The sequence below is a fragment of the Phoca vitulina genome, unplaced genomic scaffold (genome assembly GCF_004348235.1).
Source record: "Phoca vitulina isolate PV1807 unplaced genomic scaffold, GSC_HSeal_1.0 scaffold17, whole genome shotgun sequence".
In the NCBI taxonomy this organism is placed as follows: domain Eukaryota; kingdom Metazoa; phylum Chordata; class Mammalia; order Carnivora; family Phocidae; genus Phoca; species Phoca vitulina.
In genome coordinates this window covers 26,463,071-26,484,973 of record NW_022589720.1, presented here as the reverse complement: position 1 = coordinate 26,484,973, position 21,903 = coordinate 26,463,071, and the positions used below count along the sequence as shown (strand labels likewise).

At 44.8% G+C, this 21,903-nt stretch overlaps 1 protein-coding gene across 1 annotated transcript in view; it reads left to right on the top strand.

The window, feature by feature from the left end:
- Positions 1 to 820: 820 nt before the first annotated feature.
- Positions 821 to 21,903, top strand: part of ADAMTS12 (ADAM metallopeptidase with thrombospondin type 1 motif 12) — a 290,804-nt gene continuing 269,721 nt past the window's right edge. The window contains exons 1-2 of the mRNA XM_032415429.1: positions 821 to 1,247; positions 8,503 to 8,867. Of these exons, the coding sequence (XP_032271320.1) occupies positions 1,121 to 1,247; positions 8,503 to 8,867 (492 nt within the window). The 5' untranslated portion in view covers positions 821 to 1,120. The remainder of the gene's footprint in view (positions 1,248 to 8,502; positions 8,868 to 21,903) is intronic.

Genomic DNA, 21,903 nt, shown 5'->3' with positions numbered 1-21,903 from the left:
GGGGCCAAATTCCTCCTGAATGGAGTAAGGAAGACTGTTTCAGCCCAGAGGTGTGAAATCTTGGCTGGATTACCCAGTAAATTCTCAGGATGCTTGGTGAGCTCCCTGGTTTGCAGCATTCTCTCAGTAATGTAAAGCTCCAGGCCAGTGGATGCCCCCTCCATGAGCAGCTGGGCAGGTCAACTGGAGAAATATCTTCACACAGGTCTTGGGCTTATTTACTTCCTCCGCTGTCTTGGTTTCCTTGTGGGTGAGTGGAGGTGGGCTAGGAAAGGTGGGGTAATAAAAGTAGAAAGGCACCAGAGGGACCTGCAGACCCAGCGTAGCTCATAATCATTTGGTCTCATCACGTCTTCGTGCCCATGGACTTGTTTAGGGTTGAACCAGAAGATTAGCTCAGGCCATTTCCCTCTGTGTGACTTGGCCAAGAGAGAAACTGCCCATTTCTTTTTTAAATGGAAGTCCTAGTATGCCTTGGAAGGGAATCCCCGAGAAGCCTGGCGGATGGAGGGGTCTCCGTAGAGCATTGTTAGGAAAAGTTCGGAACTGGGTGGACAAAGGCAGCCAAGGGGGCAGCACTGAGCCGGGAGGGTGGAGGAGTGGGGTCCCCTGTGCCCTACCTCTGCGCTCAGCACTTTCGGCCTGTATTTCGGCCAGGGAGGGCTGGCCTGGGGGCCTCTCTTTTCGCAGTCCCGCCCAGGGTGGCTCTCCCGGGTCTCCCCTATTTGGCCGGCTCGGCAGGGCTCTGGGCGGGGCCGGAGGAGCGTGGGGGTGGGAGGCCGGAGGAAGATGCGCGGAGTTGGCTGCGAGGCCGGGCGCGGAAGGCAGAGGGGTGGGGATCTTGGGTGGGCTGCCCCCTCCCGCTCTGACCCGTTCCACACCCCGCGGAAAGCAGACTGCCAGTTGAATCATTCCCCTTTCAGGAGGGAAGGGGGATAAAGGTAACTAGCCCTTTTCTGCTTGAAAAAGCAAAGGGAAGTCGTGGGCAGCTTTGCAGCCGCTCCGTCCCACTCCTGGACCATGCACCTCTGCATCTTTCTGCTCGGCCACAGGCGAGGACTTGATTTCTTGAGCTGAGAGCTAAACCTTGGTGACTTTTCTTCTCCCCAACAACCGAATCATGCCATGTGCCCAGAGGAGCTGGCTTGCAAACCTCTCCATTGTAGCTCACCTCCTTAACTTTGGGGCCCTTTGCTATGGGAGACAAGCTCAGCCAGGCCCGGTGCACTTCCCGGACAGGAGGCAAGGTTAGTGGCTTTTCTTTATTTCCTTTGGAAACCGTGGTGGTGAGACGCGTGGAAAGTTGGTTGCTCTCCCTTCCCCTCCCCCACTGGCTGAACTCTGCAAAACCGTTTGGCTGAGTTGTAAGGAAATCTGGGCTGGGAGCTCAGTAACATAGGGTGTCTCAGAATTCAGTGTTGAATGTGATGGTTCCTTAATTCTTACTGAAAGGCCAGTATCCCGTCTCTTACACACTAATGCTGTGGCAGGAAAGACCCAAGAGGTAACTGGTAATGCCCCCCCCCCCCTTTTGTCTCTTCTTTGAATGCTGCTCTGTTTCAATCCTCTATTTTTCAAATTCTGAATATGGAAAATGATTTTTTTTTTTTTTTAAGTTCCAACTGGCCACTGGCGGTGTTTCCAGTTAGTTTCAGCTCTGGACAGGGGAGGGGAAATGTGATTCCGGCCCCCTGCTGAGTGAGTTTGGCTGTGTTTTGGTTTCCTGGAAAGATTGAGGGCTGTCTTTTAAAAATAACAGTTCTTTTGGGGGGACATTTACCACTGTAGGGGCTCACCTTTCCCTGTCCTGCCTTCCTGGGGGCGGCTGACTGCACGTCCTTGTGAATGTCATGAAACATACAATGCTGTGGAAAACTCTGGCGGGGTTGTGAGGACAGCTTGTCCTTAAACCTAACCCCTTGGGCAGAGCAGCACGGCTGCTTCGGTTTTTTTTATTGGACTTGGAAGGGTCAGAGACACTTCTGTGTTCGGTGGGGAGTTCCTTGCGCATCTAGGAGAAGACAGAGCGGCAGCAGTGGCCCGCATGGCTGGAGAAAGTTCCATGCACCTAGACTGCTAAGGCACTCTGCATGTGTCAGCCCAGCAACCACTGTCCACAGCCTTCTGGGGTGCAGGGACCATTGTTACTGTCCCGGTTTTACTGCTGAGGAAGCTTGATGAGTTTATGGGCCCAGCTCATGGTGGAGTGAGGTTTTGAACCCAGGTAGCCTGGCTCCAGAGGCTGGCCTCTTAGCAATAATAGGGTAGGGCCAACACACACACACACACACACACACACACACACACACACACACCACTGCTTTAACAAACATTATGTTCAGTGTTTGCTGACTATGCTCAAGCCTTGAGAAGCTTCTCTAGCATTCGGACCCCCTTTAATCTGCAAGACCACTTGGGTGGCAGAGATCAGGAGCCTGCCTTTGTTGAGGATTTCCACACAGGGTTCTGCCTATATTGCAAAGTTCAAATACTGCTAAGAGCTCATCTGCTGTGACTTCAGGAGCAATCCGAAGCAAGTCCCTTTGCTTTCCTTGGAAGCTGGAGCCTGAACACCAGGGTTAGATGTCAATCACCCAGCACTTGCTTGTGTAAACCTTCCAGATACAATCTCCCACCCCCAAGTTTAAAATAGCAGCGTTTGTTTTTCTTTGAAAAACAGCCCCTTTGTGAAAAGTCTCCCTTCTGGCAGCACAATCAGAGCCTGTGAGCACTTCCCAGGGCGTTTGGAGATGATTTGGTTCAAAGACACACATTCTCCTGCGTTGGTTTTCAGCTCTCCTTGCTCCACATCTTCTTTGTAAGCGAATTCAGCTTAGTGTGGAGCAGACCCCCCTGGGCGTTGCTCTCTCCTCCCTGGAAGGGGAGAGATGGTTGTTTTGCTTGGTGGCCACTGGGGTTATGTGCTGAAACTCTCTGATACTGACAAGTAGCTGTAGAGTGCTCCGAGTTTATCAGCGATGCACAGATATTTAGGTTTTAAAAATAATTTCCATTTCTAAAAGTCTTCTCCAGAATATTTGTTCTTAACTCACCAATGGATTTACAAGTAATCCACATTTGGTGCAACAGAGAAATTCCTGAGCAGGCTTCATTTAGAACCGAGTGGAGAGAGGGAGAACAATTGAGAGAGAGAGGTGGAGAGAAGGGGTGAGAAAATTCTAAGGCTTCATGGGACTAGGATGACCTGGGTTTTGCCCCAAATGATCAGCCTGTCATTTCACAAAGAACCGATGTACCTAGATTTCCACTTCTACTCTGACAACATTTTTTTTGTTTTTTTTAAAGATTTTATTTATTTATTTGACAGAGACAGAGAGCACACAAGCAGGGGGAGTGGCAGGCAGAGGGAGAGGGAGAAGCAGGTTCCCCGCAGAGCAGAGCGGGGGGGGGGGGGGGGGCCCAATGTGGGACTCGTTCCCAGGACCCCGGGATCATGACCTGAGCAGAAGGCAGTCGCTTAACCAACTGAGCCACCCAGGCGCCCTCTGACATTTTTGAATTGCACCCAAATTCTGAGCATTTAAACTTGAAAGTGACTTCAGATATCATCTCTGCCATCCTTATTTTTCCGGAGGAGGAAGGGGGGCCTCGGAGGTGAGTCTGTTAGTCAGCTTGCGTTCAGTGAGCACCTATGAAGTGCTCCTTCGCCCGAGGGGCGGAGGGGATGGTACAGGGTGTGGCTGGAAACATTCTCATCCTAGATAATCATTAACATTCTTTCTAGCCCTACGGGTGGGGCAGAGGGAGGATTTTAACCCTGGAAAAGAACACAGAGGTACATCCAATCTTTTCTGGGACCAGAAAAGGCAGATTTGACACTCTGCCCAGTATTCTTTCCACATCACTCACTTGTGATATAGAAAAGTGCAGTGACTTCCACAAGGTTTCTTGGTTCCCAACCAAGTATCAGAACAACGGGAAATATTAGTCTTGTGCACAACATACTGCCTTTTTCCCCACAACCAGTGATAGCCCCTTGGGTTCATTATTCCTTGTATTGTCTACAAGTCACCGGCTGCATCTATGATCTCTTTTGCTCCCAGCAACTCTGAAATCAACAGGGCGGGCACTTTATCCCACAGTAGAAATGTGTTTTCGGCAGCACAGGTTGGTGCAAGAACAGAGGGAGTGTTTCCAGACAAGCGTTTTGAGTGTGCTTCAAGACAAATGGCCTAATAATGTATCTATGCTATTTGGAAAAAAAGAAAGAAGGAAGTGATTTCATGTATTTTCTTTATGTAAGAAGACACTTCACAGTTTTGGTATTTTATTTGTGTTTGTTATCATAAGCAATGATAGTCTGGAGGTTGGTAGTCATATAGTTGGTGAGCAAATCCAACCTCCTGTGGCGTATTTTACAACTTGGGGGGGATCAACGCGATCCTCCACATCTTGACACATGTGGTTTTCTATGGTAAAAATATATTTGAAAGGTTGCAGCATCCCATGGAAGAGAATTATGAAAATGAACTCCTGACTCTTAGAGAATTTCATTGCTCTTTTTAGTGAAGAGTCCTTAGAAATTCATAGCTCTCTAAGATAGAAATACACAATACAAAGAGTTAAGTATAAATTTAACCTAAACTATAAAATCTGGCAGGTAAATATTCTCTTATCTCTCTCCTTTCTTTCTAAGCAGAGGGTAAAAAATTGCCTGATGTTGTGAATTTTCGAAAGCACTTGTGTCAACAGGCTTCACTCAAAGCTTCTCATGAAGTATCATCAATGTTTGTGACCGAGGGTTTCGAGGCTAATTTTATTTTTTATTTATTTATTTATTTATTTTTTTAAAGATTTTATTTATTTATTTGAGACAGAATGAGAGAGAGAGAGAGCACATGAGAGGGGGGAGGGTCAGAGGGAGAAGCAGACTCCCTGCTGAGCAGGGAGCCCGATGCGGGACTCGATCCCGGGACTCCAGGATCATGACCTGAGCCGAAGGCAGTCGCTTAACCAACTGAGCCACCCAGGCACCTGAGGCTAATTTTAAAGAAGGCAAGTCAAGGTATTCAGGGCTGATAATGTGTTTCCATAAAGCTGCAGACTGTGATGGGATTTCAGTGTGCCTCAGTTCCTCCCGCCCACAGCCTTGTTGACTCCCCAACTTGACATCTGGTTCTCAGCGGTAGACCCTTGAGAAGCAGCAAGGGCAGCGGTTAGAAGGGTGGGCTCCGGGGCCAGATCACCCCAGAATGAATCCTTGTCCTTCTTCATTGTCTTTTTACAGGAGTGGGAATGAGGGCTAAGATGAGGGACACAGTTAATGATATCTGTCCCAGAGAACCGTACAGATTAGACAAGACCAGGTTGGTATACTCTAAATGCTGGGCTTGACCACAGAAATGGTAAAAATTATTTCCTGACATGTACTTTCTCCATTTCTATCATATCCCCTCTGAGCTCTGCCTTCTATTGGCCAAAGTTATAGCTACCTCATCTTCCAAACTAAATACCCACTGAGAGAAGCCAAGGTGAGCGAGGGCTTCTCCCCTGTCTCTGCTTGGAGTTTATACCTATTTATGGCCACAGTGATCCTTGATGGCCAAGTTTCTATCTTTAATACCAATCATAGCCACTGAGTGCTATTTGTCAAGCACCACTCTACATCTATTACATATATTGATACACACTGGATCCTCACAGCCACCCTAGGGGGTGAAAACTCGTACTGTGACTCCTTCGTATAGATAAAGCAACGGCGGGTGGGCCACCAGCATAAGTCACACTCCCGTGGCCTCTTATTTCTGTCCACACCTATGGGCTGACATGGCTTAGCTGCTTCATTTGCAATCAAATCAAGAGGCAAAACTGGTCTTACCCCTTGTTACTCTACCTGCTAAACAGGCCATTATTATCCTCCCTTTATTGCTGAGCAAATTGACGCCTCTTAAAGAAGTCAAGCCACCTTCTTCTTGTCAAATCATCTCCCCAGGGCAGTGGTATCACTTCTACTCTGTTATACATTTCTGCCAAGGGCAACTGCTTATGTACATGAAGTACAGGGGCTAAGAACATGATTTTGAAATAGGAAACATGAGATTTCAGTATAAGTGATGTTGCATATTGGCTCTGGGACCTCTCTTAGGCTCTGTTTCTTTATCTATGAAATGAGAATTCACTGAAATTGTGAGGACTGAGTGAGAAGGGACTGATGGTACCTGGCTCATAGCAAGTGCTCGTTAAATGGTTACTGTGGTTATTATCATTATATTATTGTATAGCCAACTTATGCTGGATCTCTTCAAAACCCATTAGAAAGAAAGCAACTGGGTCAAGAGCTCTAAATTTGTTTGCTCTTTTATTCTTTGAGGAGTAGGTGCTAGGGCTTAGGCAAGCTTTATCTTTCATTTTATACTTTCAAAAATCATGTTTAATTCTTTGAGATGCATCTTCAGCGACAGGCCCTATAAGGCAAATAGGAGCATTCCCTGAGAGGGGGAGTCAGCATCTGGGCAGTGAGCACGCACAGCCGGGCCCATTGCAAGATGATGGCTATACACTGTTGGGTAAGACTTTTTTTGCCCCTAACTTCCATCCACTGCTCACCCTGGAGAAGCCAGAGACATTACTGTGAGTAGCAGAAGAAAAGAGTAACCCAAAGGAAGCCAATTGTATCCACTTTCTTCCGACCCACCCTGGCCTTTCCCCTCCTAAGCTCTGAACTTGGAAGGTCAGTGAGACTCTGACACTAAATATGTCCAGATATTCTTTGGGGAGTATCAGAGGACTGAGTCAATTTGACTCCTAGTTCATGGCACGCTAGTGTCACTGATTTGCGCAAAACCCCTTTCTTGCTTTATTTATTTTTTTTTTTTTGCATTTTTGTCCCCGCTCCCATTCCTCCTCATGGAAAACCATTTTAATGGGTTCCATATGTATTTTTCATTTGCATATGTTCTGGCTGACTTTGTATTATTGTTTTGGTGTGCATGTATTTTCCATTGATGTCAGTGGCTCTGTATTAACTTGTATTGTTTCTTATTTTTCACTGAACATTGTTTTTAAAGGTTTGTCCATGTTGCTATGTGATTTGTTGCTCAGAACCGCCGCAATTAGAAGCAGTGGTTCTGGATTTTTTTACACCTAAAAAACGGAGACTATTTATTAGTACCTAAGTTGAAAACTCTGCGCTCTGCCCCAGATTTCATCCAAGGCAGAGATGAACAATTTCACAAAGTGTGTTGGAAGGCAGTTGTTTGGGAAAAGAGGCTGTTTTATAAACGTACCCCATTAAGTCCAGTTCTTTTAGTTAACCAACTACAGATGTGCTCATTGATAGAGCGACACATTGCGAGCCAGGCAGCTGCGATGGGCAAGATTCTGCCTCCAGAGGCTTCGGGAATAAAGTCTGATGCACAAAAACGGTGGTAAAATGAGGCTATTCTGAGAGGTATGGAAAGTTAAGGACCTGAGAGAACTTGAACCAGGGACCTTAGGAGAAAGAAGGGGGATTGGAGTTGGGACGTTCAAGCCTAAGTGAGAATAAGCAGGGTATCAGTAGAGAGTGCAAAAGTGCGACTAGCTGTAGAAAACAACGTAAGCTAGAAGGCGCAAGGAATACATCTGGGAGGTGGCAAGTGGAATTTGATTTTCCTTCTCTCTCTCTTGCTTCCTCCCTGGCTCCTTTTCTTTCTTTTCTTTTCTTTTCTTTTTTCTCTCTAATGCAAACAATGAGTTATTTTACTAAGTGGCTAACGGTTTGCCTTAAGTAGTCTGGCATCCTGAGGGATGATTCGCCCCTGCTAGTTAGGTTCCTTGTTCTTTTCAAACATCAGGATGAGGAGGAAGTGGTGGGAATTTAAACGTGAGCACGCCAAAAGGTGTATGTGTTCTCCTGTGTGGAAGGGACAAGTGTCCTGTCTTGCATTTTTAAAGCGGCGGTTTTCATCTTACCATTTTATTTTGTATACTTTGTAAAAATAAAAAAAAAATCCAAGTTTGTTTCTTTAAGTACCCGTTTCACGTTACAGAACACTAATGCTGTGATCCGTGTGAAGTTTGTCAGAGTCTATACGACGGGTTAGCTGTTTTTATTTTTCTTCGAACCTGAGTTAATGGGAAGTTCCTGAGGCGTTTAAGCTCCTTAAAATAAACAGCGAAGCTCTGTGATTTGTATTCATGAACTCAAGACTTGAAACATTCCTTAAGCTGACCTTGCCTCCTTGCTAACGGGCTGCCTCATGAGTGAATTCTCATCTTGATTTGTCTCTGGGAAAACATCTGCCATCCAGAGTTGTGCCTGGGTGCCGGCTCAGACTGCCACGTGTCATCAAGGAGGGGCCCCGAGTCGATTTTGAGTCGTTCAGGGAGTTTACTGTTGCCAGTGTTTGTGCGGTAGATGGGATCTGTAAACTTCAGGCCAACAGGGGTATTTTGCCATCAACACGCTAAAGTCTAAGTTCCAAGTGGCCGAGCGTTTACCTTGCTGGAGACTCACCAGAGAGTGCTCTCAGTTTTATTCTTTGTGTCCTTTTCTTTCAGAGCATTTTATCAAGGCCCTGCCTGAATACCACGTGGTGGCCCCCGTCCGGGTAGATGCCAGTGGGCATTTTCAGTCCTATGGCTTGCACCATCCCGTCAGCAGCAACAACAGGAGGAAGAGAGACTTGGATGGCCCAGAGGAACGGGTGTACTACAGAATTTCACACGAGGAGAAGGACCTGTTCTTTAACTTGTCCGTCAATCAGGGATTTCTTTCCAAAAGCTATATCTTGGAGCGGAGATACGGGAACCTTTCCCATGTGAAGATGGTGGCTTCCTCGGCAGCCCCCTGCCATCTCAGGGGCACAGTGCTGCAACGGGGCACCAGGATCGGGACCGCGGCCCTCAGCGCCTGCCAGGGACTGGTGAGTGCCTGGGTCCCTCGCCTCCCTCCTCTGCCCCCAGGCCCCTGTCCTCCCAGCCTGCACACCCAGTTACCAGTGGGCTCGCACACACCTTCAGCGCGTGCAGATTCAACACTTGTGATATGCATGGTCCTGGCTGCCAAACGGGTTGGGGAGAAATGCATGAAAGTAAAAGTTGACCAATGTGGGAGGTATGGAGAGTAAGGGCACTGAGGCCTCAGAGCAGGGAGAACTTCCACCAGGAACAGCGTGGGGGGAAGGGAGGACTGGAGTCGGGTTTTCAGCCTCTGAGGCCGCTCTGAGGGGATTGTGCCTGAGTGGCTGGCCAGCCCCTTGTGAATTAGGAGGACCTGGGTTTGGCCTGAGAGAGGCTCTTAGCAAAGACGGTGTTGTCAGCAGCTGCTCTGGGAGATAGCTGACTGTGTGGACTTCGTCATCAGACTTCATACGGAAACTTAGGCTCAGTTTATCCCTTCGTGCCTTGGTTTGCTCACCTGTGAGAGAAAATGGAGATAATGACAATACCCATCTCACACAGCAGGGCTTGGCAAAGAACGGCCCACAGACCAAATCTGGACCACCACTTGTTTTCATAAATAAAGTTTTATTGGAACATAGAGAAGCCCACGTGTTTACATTGTCTAAGGCTGCTCTCAAAGTATAGCAGCAGACCTGAGTAGTTGGGATCAGGACTGTATGGCCCATGAGCCCCCAAAATTGCTATCTGGCTTTTATAGGGAAAAAAAAGTCCTGATCCCCGTAATAGAGTATTGTGGGAATTAAATGAATAAATATATGTAAACACCTTAGAAGCGTGCTTACGAATAATACACACTCAATGGATGTTGGGTGCTATTATCAATTTTTTATGTTTCCAATATGCCAGGTACTGGATTGTGTGGTGTGTGAGGTGGTTTCTGTACGTCGTCCTCTTCTGCTCTCCAGCCCCCCATCTTGGTTATATTTTAGTAGATGATGAAGCTTGAAGATGTCGAATAATTTTACTGCGCAGCTAATTTGAGCCCGAGACTTTCTACCCCTTACAAGTTGCCCTCTAATCCCCTCACCTCCCCTAGTTTTGGGGAGCCACTAATCTACCTTCTGTCTCTGTTATCTGCTTATTTGAAACGCTTGTTTTAATGAGCCCTCCAGGAGATTCTGGTGCTCACTGAAATTTAAGACTGGACTAGAACAGTCATTCATAACCCTGGCTGAACATTAGGATCCACTGCGGAGCTTTTAAAAAGTACCCATTTCCCACCCGTCCTCCCAGATGTTTGGATTTAACTGGTCTGAGACTGGAGCTCAGACATCAGTAATTTTTTAAAGCTCCCTAGGAAACTCTAATGTGTGGTAGGTGTTGCCAGCCAATGGATTAGCGTGAGTGGGGATTAATTAGCAGTATTAGCCAGTATTACTCTAAAGTAGCAGTTCTCCCCGAATAATTCTAGTGTGCAGCCAGGGTTGAGAACTGCTGCTCTCAGTTGTCCCCCCTTTTCATCCTGTGCTTTCTCAGGGAGACTGCACACTGTTTAGCATTATTCCACGCTCGGGAACAGAATATTGGGACCTTTTCAATTTCAAATGGCCCCAGGGAGCAGTGTAGACTACCATGTGGGCATTTTCAGATTCAGATTCCAGATTCATACTAAACACAGGGACACAAAGAAGCAAATAGTAACTAATGGACTAATGTGGTAGCCAAGATGATGGAAATTTTAGATTCAAATTGCTGAATGATTTTTGCCAGAAGAACAAGTCTACTGGCATAATTTTGGAGCCCTTTACACAGAATTGAACAGTTTATGGACAGTTATAAAATAGGCACTAAAATCCAAATGACTTTCTTCCCTTTCTGTGAGCATACGAGCTGGCTGGCTTCAAGTTCATTTACCATTATGGCCAGTGCTCCTCATCAAAGTGATAGTGGTTGGACGTGTGTCTGATTTCTCCTGATCACTTATCTGGAATCTGACTTCTGTGATATTTATTTTCCCTTTCACTCAAACATGACCCCACAATCAAATTCACAGGATGGCAGGCTTAGGATATATTCACTTTTAAGCCCCCCACCACCCTAAGGACAGAGGTGGCGTTTGGGAAGGCTTTCTGAGGAAGGAAACACTCTCATGTGGAGGAGGACATCTGCTTCTCCTTTCTATGGCTCAGGCCTGGCATAATCTTTGCTTTAGATGTAGTCACCCTAATGCTGTAGGCTGTGCTCTCTTGGGGTTGTCTATAATTTAGGGTCTATTTAGCTTCCCTTGGAGCAGGCTCAGATGGTTGCAAACTGAAGACCCAAGAAAGGTCACTCGGGCCAGGGTGTGGGGTGACCTCCTTCCTCCACTTAATACCTTCCACATGGCTTTGGTCCCCATCTTCTTGGAGGCTGCTCTCCACTGAGTCAGCCCGTGTCCCAGCCCAGCAGCATTCCCTCTGTCGTCTTTACCATTCTTGTCACTCTCTCCCTTCAAGTCTTTATAACCTTGAAGTTATGGAATTTGCTTCTTTTGAACAGTTTAGTTGATTTGTTCCATTCTAAGTTCTTTGATGGAGAGACCGTGTTGTTTAATCAATTAGACTTGGAAGTCCTCCTTGGTGGGAGTCATTACCTGTGAGACTCAGGGGGGTCGTTTTGGATTTGCTGTTGCCAGGGGCCCTCTAAGGATTTGTTCCAGGTCAGTTTGTTGTTAGTATTTCAGTTGATGTTTCTGTAAAGTGTTACACTCCACACTTCTGCATGATACGGGATTGGGGTTCTGACCCTTCATGGGTACCCCCCTTCATCGATGGCTTGGTCTAGTCTCCCAGCACCTGGACTGTGTACCTGAGTCAGTAAATATTTTTAATGTTTGTTATTTTAATAAATATTTTAAATTCTTGTTCACAGTCAGAGACAGTATTTCTCACCTCAGGCTTTATTAAAGTGAATATGATTTTTGGCTCTATCCTAAAGCCTAGCCTCAATTCCAGCCACTACCGGGGAATTAAATCCTGACCCCTAATCTGAATAGCTAGCTAGCTGGTCATGGCTCTCCCTCTCTCTCTCTCGAGGGCCACTAAGCTTCAACTCCCACTCAACTTTTTCCTTTTCCCTTTTAGCACACTGAGATTTTCTTTCTTGTTTTGAGCTCAATTATGGATTGAAATTTTCAAAGAGGTATTATTTTCAGTTTTTCTTTAAAGTTAAACTTTTTATTTTGAGATAGTTATAGATTCATATGCAGTTGAAAGAACTAATACTGAGAGATCCCATGTACCCTTGACTCAGTCCCCCCCAGTGGTAACATCTTGCCCAAATTACTGTACAATATCATAGCCAGCATTTTGACATCGATAGAGTCAAGATGCCCAGCATTTCCATCACAAACAATTCCTTGTGCTGTCCTTTTATAGACACACCTGTTTCCTTCAGGCCCCCAGCTCTTCCTTATGTGTGCATTTTATATTTAAGTCATGATCCATTTTTAAAAAAAATTTTCCCCTTTATTTAAAAAAATTTTTTTTTAAAGATTTTATTTATTCATTTGAGAGAGAGAGAGACAGAGAGAGCACAAGCAGGGGGAGAGGCAGAGGGAGGAGAAGCAGACTCCCTGCTGAGCTGGGAGCCCGCCATGGGGCTCAATTCCAGGGCCTGGAGGTCATGATCTGAGTCAAAGGCTGACGTGTAACCAACTTATCCAGCCAGGTGCCCCGAGTCATGATCCATTTTGAGTTAATTTTTGTATAAGATGTGAGACTTAGGTAGAGGTTCATTCTCATTCTCTTTTTTTTCTTATTGCCTATGGATGTCCAATTGCTCCAGCACCATTTTTTAAAAAAAGGCTACCTTCCTTCCATTGAACTGCTTCTATACTTGTCAAAAATCACTTGGAAATATTTTTGTGTCTATTTCTGAGTTTTGTATTCTATTCCACCAGTAGAATCTTTATCACTATAGCTATATAATTAGTCTGGAAATCAAGTAGAATGATTCCTACTGTTTTATATTTTGTCAAAATTGTTTTAGTAATTCTCCTTCCTTTGCCTTTCCATATAAGTTTTAGAATAATCTGACCACAAAAATTTGCTGAGATTGGTAGGAATTATATTAGACCTATATATAAATTTGGGAAATTAATATTTGTTATGTTTAGTCCAATCCATGAACATGGTAAGTCTCTTCCAATTCTTCCCATGAAACCTATCCAGGTTGACTGGTGGGACTGAAAGATCCATGATGCTTGGTCTTCCCTCTTTCCCAAGGTGAGAATTTTGTAGCTCCTTGGGCCCTCCCTTCTAAATCTCACTCTGATGGCATTTCTCACCAGGAAATCTCCCAGCCATTAAATGGGTTGTTCTTATGGACCTGCAGGCCCATCCCACCTGTCCAGTAGTTAGTATGATTAGAGAATGAGGCTGTTAAATGGACTCAATAATTGCCTTGTATTTTTTTTTAATTTACTTTTCTGGGTCAGAGAATTTATTTGGGGAAAAATTGTGAAACTGTTTTTGCAAATTTGTTCCCTTGGTTTGTTCACTCACATTTATTCTTGAAGTATTCTGTTTTGGAGAATTTTCTGATTCTAAATTAGTCTGGTAGAATGATAGTAATTTCTTCTGTGCTGAACCTCACTGTCTCCCCTGCTGCTGAAAGATGGGGGCTGGTGGGCAAGACTTAGCTCATTGATTCAGAGCAGGTTTGGAGAAGAGTCTGCTCTGATGGAACCCAAGTTTCTATGCCTCATTAGTATGATTTAGGATTTCTTTTCAGTCTGAAGAATTCCAGTGCCCTTTTCCCTTTTGGTAGGTTTTTAAGTGTGCAGCTTGTCTCGAAAGCTGTAGCAAGAACCTTCATTTCAGTGACTGCCTTAACCTCACATGCCCCTTGCAAACTATTTCTACATGAAAAATATGGATAATCCCATTAGTCATCCCTGCTTATCTCACACCGTTGTAGATAACAGCTTCAAATACTTGAGAAAAGTACCCAGTTCTCTTGTTGGCTTAGTAGGAGTAGCTGAATCTCTTTACCCACATTGTTACGACACCTCATGAAAACTGCTCTTGTCAAGTCATCAGTGAAGGTCGTGTTGCCAGCAGGTGCTTCTCTGGTTTCCTTGTACTTGTTTCAGCACCATGTGACACAATTCCTATTTTTAAGTATTTTTTTCTCTTGGCTTAAGTGACACCATATTATTACGGTTTTACTCCTACCCACCACTCTGAGAGTTCTGTCTCAACATCCTTTACTCCTTTCCATATCTTTAATTAATAGAGTGTTCCAGGGCTTGGTCTGTGGCTCCCTCTTCTCTAACTTGACCCTCTTATTAGGTGATCCTGACCAGCCTCAAATGCTATCTACTTATCTGTCATTCTGTCTGTCCATCTGTCTATCTGTTCATCATCTATCATTATTATCTATCATCTGTCTAATCATCTCTTTGTATAATTATCTGTCTTTTGTGTCTACCTGTCTGTCTATCTATCATCACTCATCTGCCTATCATCTATATCATCTGCCTCTATCTCTGTATATGTATACGAATAACTACTAAATTTATGTATCTAATTCTGATATTTTCTAGTTCCAGCTCTTTGCCATTTCTACATGTATGCCTAATAGGAATCTTAAATTTGACATGTTCAAGGCAATCCTCTTTTTTTTTTTTTTAAGATTTTATTTATTTGACAGAGAGAGAGCACAAGGAGCCAGAGCAGCAGGCAGAGGGAGAGGGAGAAGCAGGCTCCCTGCCGAGCAGGGAGCCTGATGCGGGGCTCGATCCCAGGACCCTGAGATCATGACCTGAGCTGAAGGCAGATGCTTAACCGACAGAGCCACCCAGGCGTCCCCAAAGCAATCCTCTCTGTTCCCTCCTCCAGCCATCTTCCCCATCGCTGGGCACGTCTACTCCATTCTTCTAGTTACCCGGGCCAAAACCCGTGGAATTATCATTGACACATTTATTTCTCTCCCACTCTCTATTTATTCTTATCAGCAAATCCTGTCCGCTCTTCCATCAAAATATGTGCAGAATCTACCACTCTTGTCACTTCCACAGCTAACACCCTAGTTCGCTCATTCTCAACAGGGGTAGTTTTGCCCTATAGGGGATATTTGGCAATGTCTGGAGATATTTTTGGTTGTCACAACTGGGAAAGGGGAGATTGCTTCTGGCTTCTAGTGAGAGATATTGGAAACTTTCTACAGTGTACAGAATGGCCCTCCACAACAAAGGATTATATGGTACAAAATGTTAATAGTTTCGAGGTTGAGAAACTTTCCCCTAGTTCTAGTCACCATCCTGTCTCTTCTGGACCACGGCATTGACCTCCCAAGTGGTCCTCCACTTCCTGTGTTAATTCCCTGCAGACCATTTCTCACCATGGCCAGACTGGACTTTTAAACCCATTTATAGAGCAGTGCGCTCTGCTGCTTCAAATCTCTACTTACTTCCCATCACGGTAGAATACAATCCGAATGTCTTGTCCTGGCTTCCGGGCTCCCTCTGACCTGCTCATTGCCTACCTCCCTGCCCTCCTGCCCCATCACCTTGCCCTCCCACCGAGTACTCCAGGCACACTGACCTTCTCTCTGTTCTTCAGTTGCACCAAACACACTCTGCCTCATCTCCTTTGCATTCATGTTCCCTCTGCCTAGAATGCTCTTCCTTCAGATTTCTACATAGCTGCTCCTTCTTGTCTTTCAGATCCCAGCTTATGATCTTCCCTGACCATTCAGTCTACATTAGATGCCTCCAGTGTTCTATCACATTGCCTGTTTTATTTTAAAAAGAACCTAAAATACCTGATACTTTTTCTTTTTTGCTTAACTTTTCTTTCCCTCATGCTGTCTTGTTCACACGTTTAGTTGTGTTCCATAGTAAACCTTCAGTAAATAGTGGTTGAAGGGAAGGATGCGTTTATTTCAGCATTTAGCCTTTTACTGCCCCACATTCCTGTAGACCTTTCCAGGCTGTGGCCTCACAATGAGATTATGGTTCCTCAACCACCCAAACAATGGCTCGCACGCCACCTATTGACTTCTAGAATGCAGTCTGCTTAAATGGTCCGTGAATCACTTCTGGTGTGTTCCCAGGGCCCTGGCTCCTCACCATGGCAGTGTGATGTTGTTCTGCTATATGGCCCTCCTGGGTCTAAGAGCGTTGTGACGCTAGGAACACTGTGGCTCCAAGAACACTGTGACTGCCACTGAGATTGCCACCATCATGTTGACTTTGGGAAGGAGACACTGCTCTCAACTTTACTATTCTCTTCTGGGCCTGGGTCAGGCCTTTTCTTAGTTCTGCAAAGCACATCAGATTCCAAACTAATTTTCAGTAAGATTCTTTAAAAAGTTTGCATATAAAAAGAAGGAAGGACAATACACATAATGACCTGAAATTTCTTTTCGCCTTGGCTGTGCTGAGTCTAGGCTGAGCTCCAAGAGGGTCTCTGACCAAGCACCTGGCCTTTTGATCTGTAGCAAGGATCTGCCTTACTGGCCATCTCCTTGCTATTGGGTGCACTGAAGCATAATTGTCTACTGAGTCCTGGGCCCAATCACGAGGCCTCTGAGAAAGGAGGAGAATTTCCCCACCCCAGACTCAGGCCCATCTTCTACTTCTTTTTTCCAGGTGTTACTTGCAAGGAATAGCTACTTGCTTCAGGGGAAACCCCAACCTAAAGCCAACTCCATAAAAGTACCCCATCATCGGGACCAGTGAGGGCTGAAATCTAGCTCACGCTCTACCAACTGAACCAAATCCTAGCTTCAGGAGGAAAAGAGGGCTTTTTATCATCCCTTTGCCCCCAGATGACAGTCACATGAGGACACAGTCACCCAGTGTCAGCATGTTTCCCAAAGCTTGAGGTACTCAGTTTCATATAGCAGTATGGAGAGGTGGGCTGTGTATGCACATTAAGAGCAGATCCTTTTCCATTGAGCTCTCGAAAGTCTTGACCAATACTTTTCCCCAATCTCTTCAATTCGAGGTGAAGAACAAGTCGGTGTCTATTTCCTGAGACTATTGGGTTCTTTGCTTCTGATCTCCAATGAACAACTGCTTGAGCTGGAACAAGGGAGGAGGCTTCTCAGGAAGACACAGTTACATAAATGCTCAGATCCTATTGACATGTCAGAGAAAAACATTTCTACCCAATAACCATGTTTGAAGGGCACCCCTCTGTTTCTTTGTTTAGCCATCTTTACATTGAGGTGAAGAGAATTTTACTTTTTGTCACCAGAGCAAATGGAAGATATGCCCAAAAAAGAAATTTAACCTTAGGATGCAGGACCCTATGAAGCCTTGGAGTGGTCTTCCAGCTTCTCACTAATAAGACCTCAGTTTTTATTAGGATGTGCTGTTATATCATTGTAACTCTTTAAACTTTGTTAGGTTCTAATTTCCAAAAACGCAAGAATGAAGTATTCTCTGTGTTTTGCTGTGCAAATGTTGTCAATGAGATGAATGGCATTTAAAACTCTATGCTGTGTGATGGCGCATCCACTGAGAGAGGGGTATGCTTCATACCACTGTACTCCCTTAAATGCAGTTCAGTTCTTGGCCCGGATGGAAAGTTCTGCGGCTTCTTTTTCCATACAATCAAAGAATGTAACCGTTTCTGCCCTCTTGTTCTTGAGCTCCGGCTGAAGCCCAGGGTGATGGAGCCAAGGAATGAAATCCACTGGCAGAACTGTGTGGGAAAACTTGCCCAGCATGGCTTCTTGCCTTGCTTCCTGATCTCGAACTCTGTGGCTTGTTTGCAGAACACAGTCGTTTGAGTTGTGGGATGCCTGTGTGTCAGGGTTTGTCGTTCCTCGCCAGGAGGGATGGAAAGAAATGCTCTGTGTATCCCCTAACTCTGCTCCCAGGCTGACGAATTCCCCGTGACCCCTGACCTTTGGGGGTTGCCTGGTCAGACCCATGCTGACTCCGACATGAGACTTTGGAACAGGGCCTCTGGCTGGCAGGAGATGCCGCTCCTCACTATCAGTGCTCTGTGTTACAGACTCATCCCATGAGCGTTGTCCCCCTCCCCTTCTTTTTCATCTTTCTGCTTCCTTTTCAGTTATCTTGTGAGTTCCCAGTAGGATGGATTGGAAGTGAGAGAGAGAACTGAAGAACCTGTATTTCAAGAAGCAGCGTTATTTTCTTCCCTTTGCTAGGTCTTGAATTAGGGGCCTTCTCTGTGGACCAAGCACAGACCAGGAGAAGGAATGACCCGGCTTATGGGGGATGAGAGGAGGCCAGGTGCTCTGTTTGTTACTGGGTTAATTACTTGGCTTATGTGTTCACACAAATGCAGCTGGAGATGTTATTCCCTTCTCCTTTGTATCTCTTCTCCGAAGGCTTTATTTTGAATTTCATTTCTGTTTTCATTACAGAGACTGAAGATGAGATGTGCAGAGTTTCCTACTTGATGTTCATATATTACCGTTCCTCTTCTTTTTTGATTGTGTATGAATCATAGGTCCAGGGAGCTTAAATATTAGCTTTCAGAAAGCTCTAGTTCCTTTCACAAATGTCTCCATTGACGAACAGATATTAATAAGAACTTTAAAAAATGAGAAAACAAGAGGCCTGGGTTTTAGGTTTTGTAACTGAAAAAAAATGTTTCGCTTGGTTGTTGGAGATGATCTTTCAGTGTGACATAACTGATTTATTTATTTATTTATTTATTTATTTATTTATTTATTTTTTTAAGATTTTATTTATTTGAGAGAGAAGGAGAGAGAGAGCATAAGAGGGGGAAGGGTCAGAAGGAGAAGCAGGCTCCCCGCTGAGCAGGGAGCCTGATGTGGGACTCGATCCCGGGACACCAGGATCATGACCTGAGCCGAAGGCAGTTGCTTAACCAACTGAGCCACCCAGGCGTCCCATAACTGATTTATTTTTGACCAGACAACCTACGTCAGAGAGACATACAGCCAGATCTGTGGGGACTTGGCATATATTTTGTACAGAGCAATCCCACTAGATTTGGGAGTCAGAGAAACTGGGCTCAAGTCCTAGCTCAGTACTTCTTAACCCTGTGACCTTAGTTGAGACCCTTTGCCTTTTTGGGTCTGTTATTTGAGTGGACTCGGTCCTTGCTACAAAATGTGTGGCCCATGGACCATCGGCCTGAACATCACGTGGGAGCTTGTTACTAATGAACCTTCTCAGATCCTACCCGATTTGCTGAATCAGAACCTACATTTTAACAAGCTCCCCAGGTAATTTGTATGTGCATTACAATTTGACAGGCATCGGCCCACTGTACCCAGAGAAACTAGTTCTGCTTGAGTTCACCCTTCCACATATTGCATCCTTGTGGCAAATTTTTGTCCCGATGTTCTAAGCCTCACGAAGCTTAGAAACACTAGGGGGGATGCTGTTGTTCTAATCGATGTTGATGGATAGAAGGGGGAAGAGAAATCTTAGATAATGTGATTCAAAAAAAGATTTGTGGAAAACCCAAAGACTCCACCCCAAAACTGCTAGAACTCATACAGGAATTCAGTAAAGTGGCAGGATATAAAATCAATGCACAGAAATCAGTGGCATTCCTATACACCAACAAAAAGACAGAAGAAAGAGAAATTAAGGAGTTGATCCCATTTACAGTTGCACCCAAAACCATAAGATACCTAGGAATAAATCTAACCAAAGAGGCAAAGAATCTGTACTCAGAAAACTATAAAATACTCATGAAAGAAATTGAGGAAGACACAAAGAAATGGAAAAACGTTCCATGCTCATGGATTGGAAGAACAAATATTGTGACGATGTCAATGCTACCTAGAGCAATCTACACATTCAATGAAATCCCTATCAAAATACCATCCACTTTTTTCAAACAAATGGAACAAATAATCCTAAAATTTGTATGGAACCAGAAAAGACCCCGAATAGCCAGAGGAATGTTGAAAAAGGAAAGCAAAGCTGGCGGCATCACAATTCTGGACTTCCAGCTCTATTACAAAGCTGTCATCATCAAGACAGTATGGTACTGGCACAAAAACAGACACATAGATCAATGGGACAGAATAGAGAGCCCAGAAATGGACCCTCAACTCTATGGTCAACTAATCTCTGACAAAGCAGGAAAGAATGTTCGATGGAAAAAAGACAGTCTCTTCAACAAATGGTGTTGGGAAAATTGGACAGCCACATGCAGAAGAATGAAACTGGACCATTTCCTTACACCACACACAAAAATAGACTCAAAATGGTTGAAAGACCTCAGTGTGAGACAGGAGTCCATCAAAATCCTAGAGGAGAACACAGGCAGCAACCTCTTCGACCTCAGCTGCAGCAACTTCTTCCTAGAAACATCGCCAAAGGCAAGGGAAGCAAGAGCAAAAATGAACTATTGGGACTTCAACAAGATAAAAAGCTTTTACACAGCAAAAGAAACAGTCAACAAAACCAAAAGACAACTGACAGAATGGGAGAAGATATTTGCAAATGACATATCAGATAAAGGGCGAGTATCCAAAATCTATAAAGAACTTATCAAACTCAAAACCCAAAGAACAAATCATCGAATCAAGAAATGGGCAGAAGACATGAACAGAAATTTTTCCAAAGAAGACATCCAAATGGCCAAAAGACACATGAAAAAGTGCTCGACATCGCTCGGCCTCAGGGAAATCCAAATCAAAACGTCAATGAGATACCACCTCACACCAGTCAGAATGGCTAAACTTAATAAGTCAGGAAACAACAGATGTTGGTGGGGATGTGGAGAAAGGGGAACCCTCCTACACTGTTGGTGGGAATGCAAGCTGGTGCAGCCACTCTGGAAAACAGTATGGAGGTTCCTCAAAAAGTTGAAAATAGAGCTACCGTATGACCCAGCAATTGCACTACTGGGTATTTACCCCAAAGATACAAATGGAGGGATCCGAAGGGGTATGTGCAGCCCGATATTTATAGCAGCAATGTCCACAATAGCCAAACTATGGAAAGAGCCAAGATGTCCATCGACAGATGAACAGATAAAGAAGATGTGGTATATATATATACAATGGAATATTATGCAGCCATCAAAAGGAATGAGATCTTGCCATTTGCAACGACGTGATGGAACTGGAGGGTATTATGCTGAGCGAAATAAGTCAATCAGAGAAAGACATGTATCATATGACCTCACTGATATGAGGAATTCTTAATCTCAGGAAAGAGACTGAGGGTTGCTGGAGTGGTGGGGGGTGGGAGGGATGGGGTGGCTGGGTGATAGACATTGGGGAGGGTGTGTGCTATGGTGGGCTCTGTGAATTGTGTAAGACTGGTGAATCACAGACCTGTACCTCTGAAACAAATAATACATTATATGTTAAAAAAAAAAAAAAAGAAGTTAGTAGGAAGGGAAAAATGAAGGGGGGGGGAAATCGGAGGGGGAGAGGAACCATGAGAGACTATGGACTCTGAGAAACAAACTGAGGGTTCTAGAAGGGAGTGGGGTGGGGGGATGGGTTAGCCTGGTGATGGGTATTAAAGAGGGCACGTATTGAATGGAACACTGGGTGTTATATGCAAACAATGAATCATGGAATATTACATCAAAAACTAATGATATAATGTATGGTGATTAACAGAACATAATAAAATAGAAAAAAAAAAAAGAAGACCGAAAATGCACATGAGGGCTTGGGAGCTAAGTAAGACAGGTTACGGTGGCCAGATGTACTCTCTGTCATCCTTTGTTGCTCTTCTGTCCTCCATGGCGTTTTGTTATGTTAGAACCCTTGGCCTTGGCATGGACAGCTCTTGCCAGGACAACTTCCCGTTGTTCTCAAGTTCTTTAATCTCACCTCTGGTGAGTATGCTAAGCAATAATCTTTTGTTTTGGTGTCTTCATCTAAGCTGTTGAGAACAGATAGGCTTTCCTGGCCCTCCCAAGACTGGGACAGACCATAGCAACCGATACTGTTTAGAATTGCATTCCCACTCCCAAGGGGATGGAGCCTTGCTGGTGCTAAATTTGGGTCAACAACTAGGAAACCTTGATGTTTATAAATACTCCCTTAAGAGATTGTAAGTGTGGAGTTTTCCAGGATGTTCAGGAA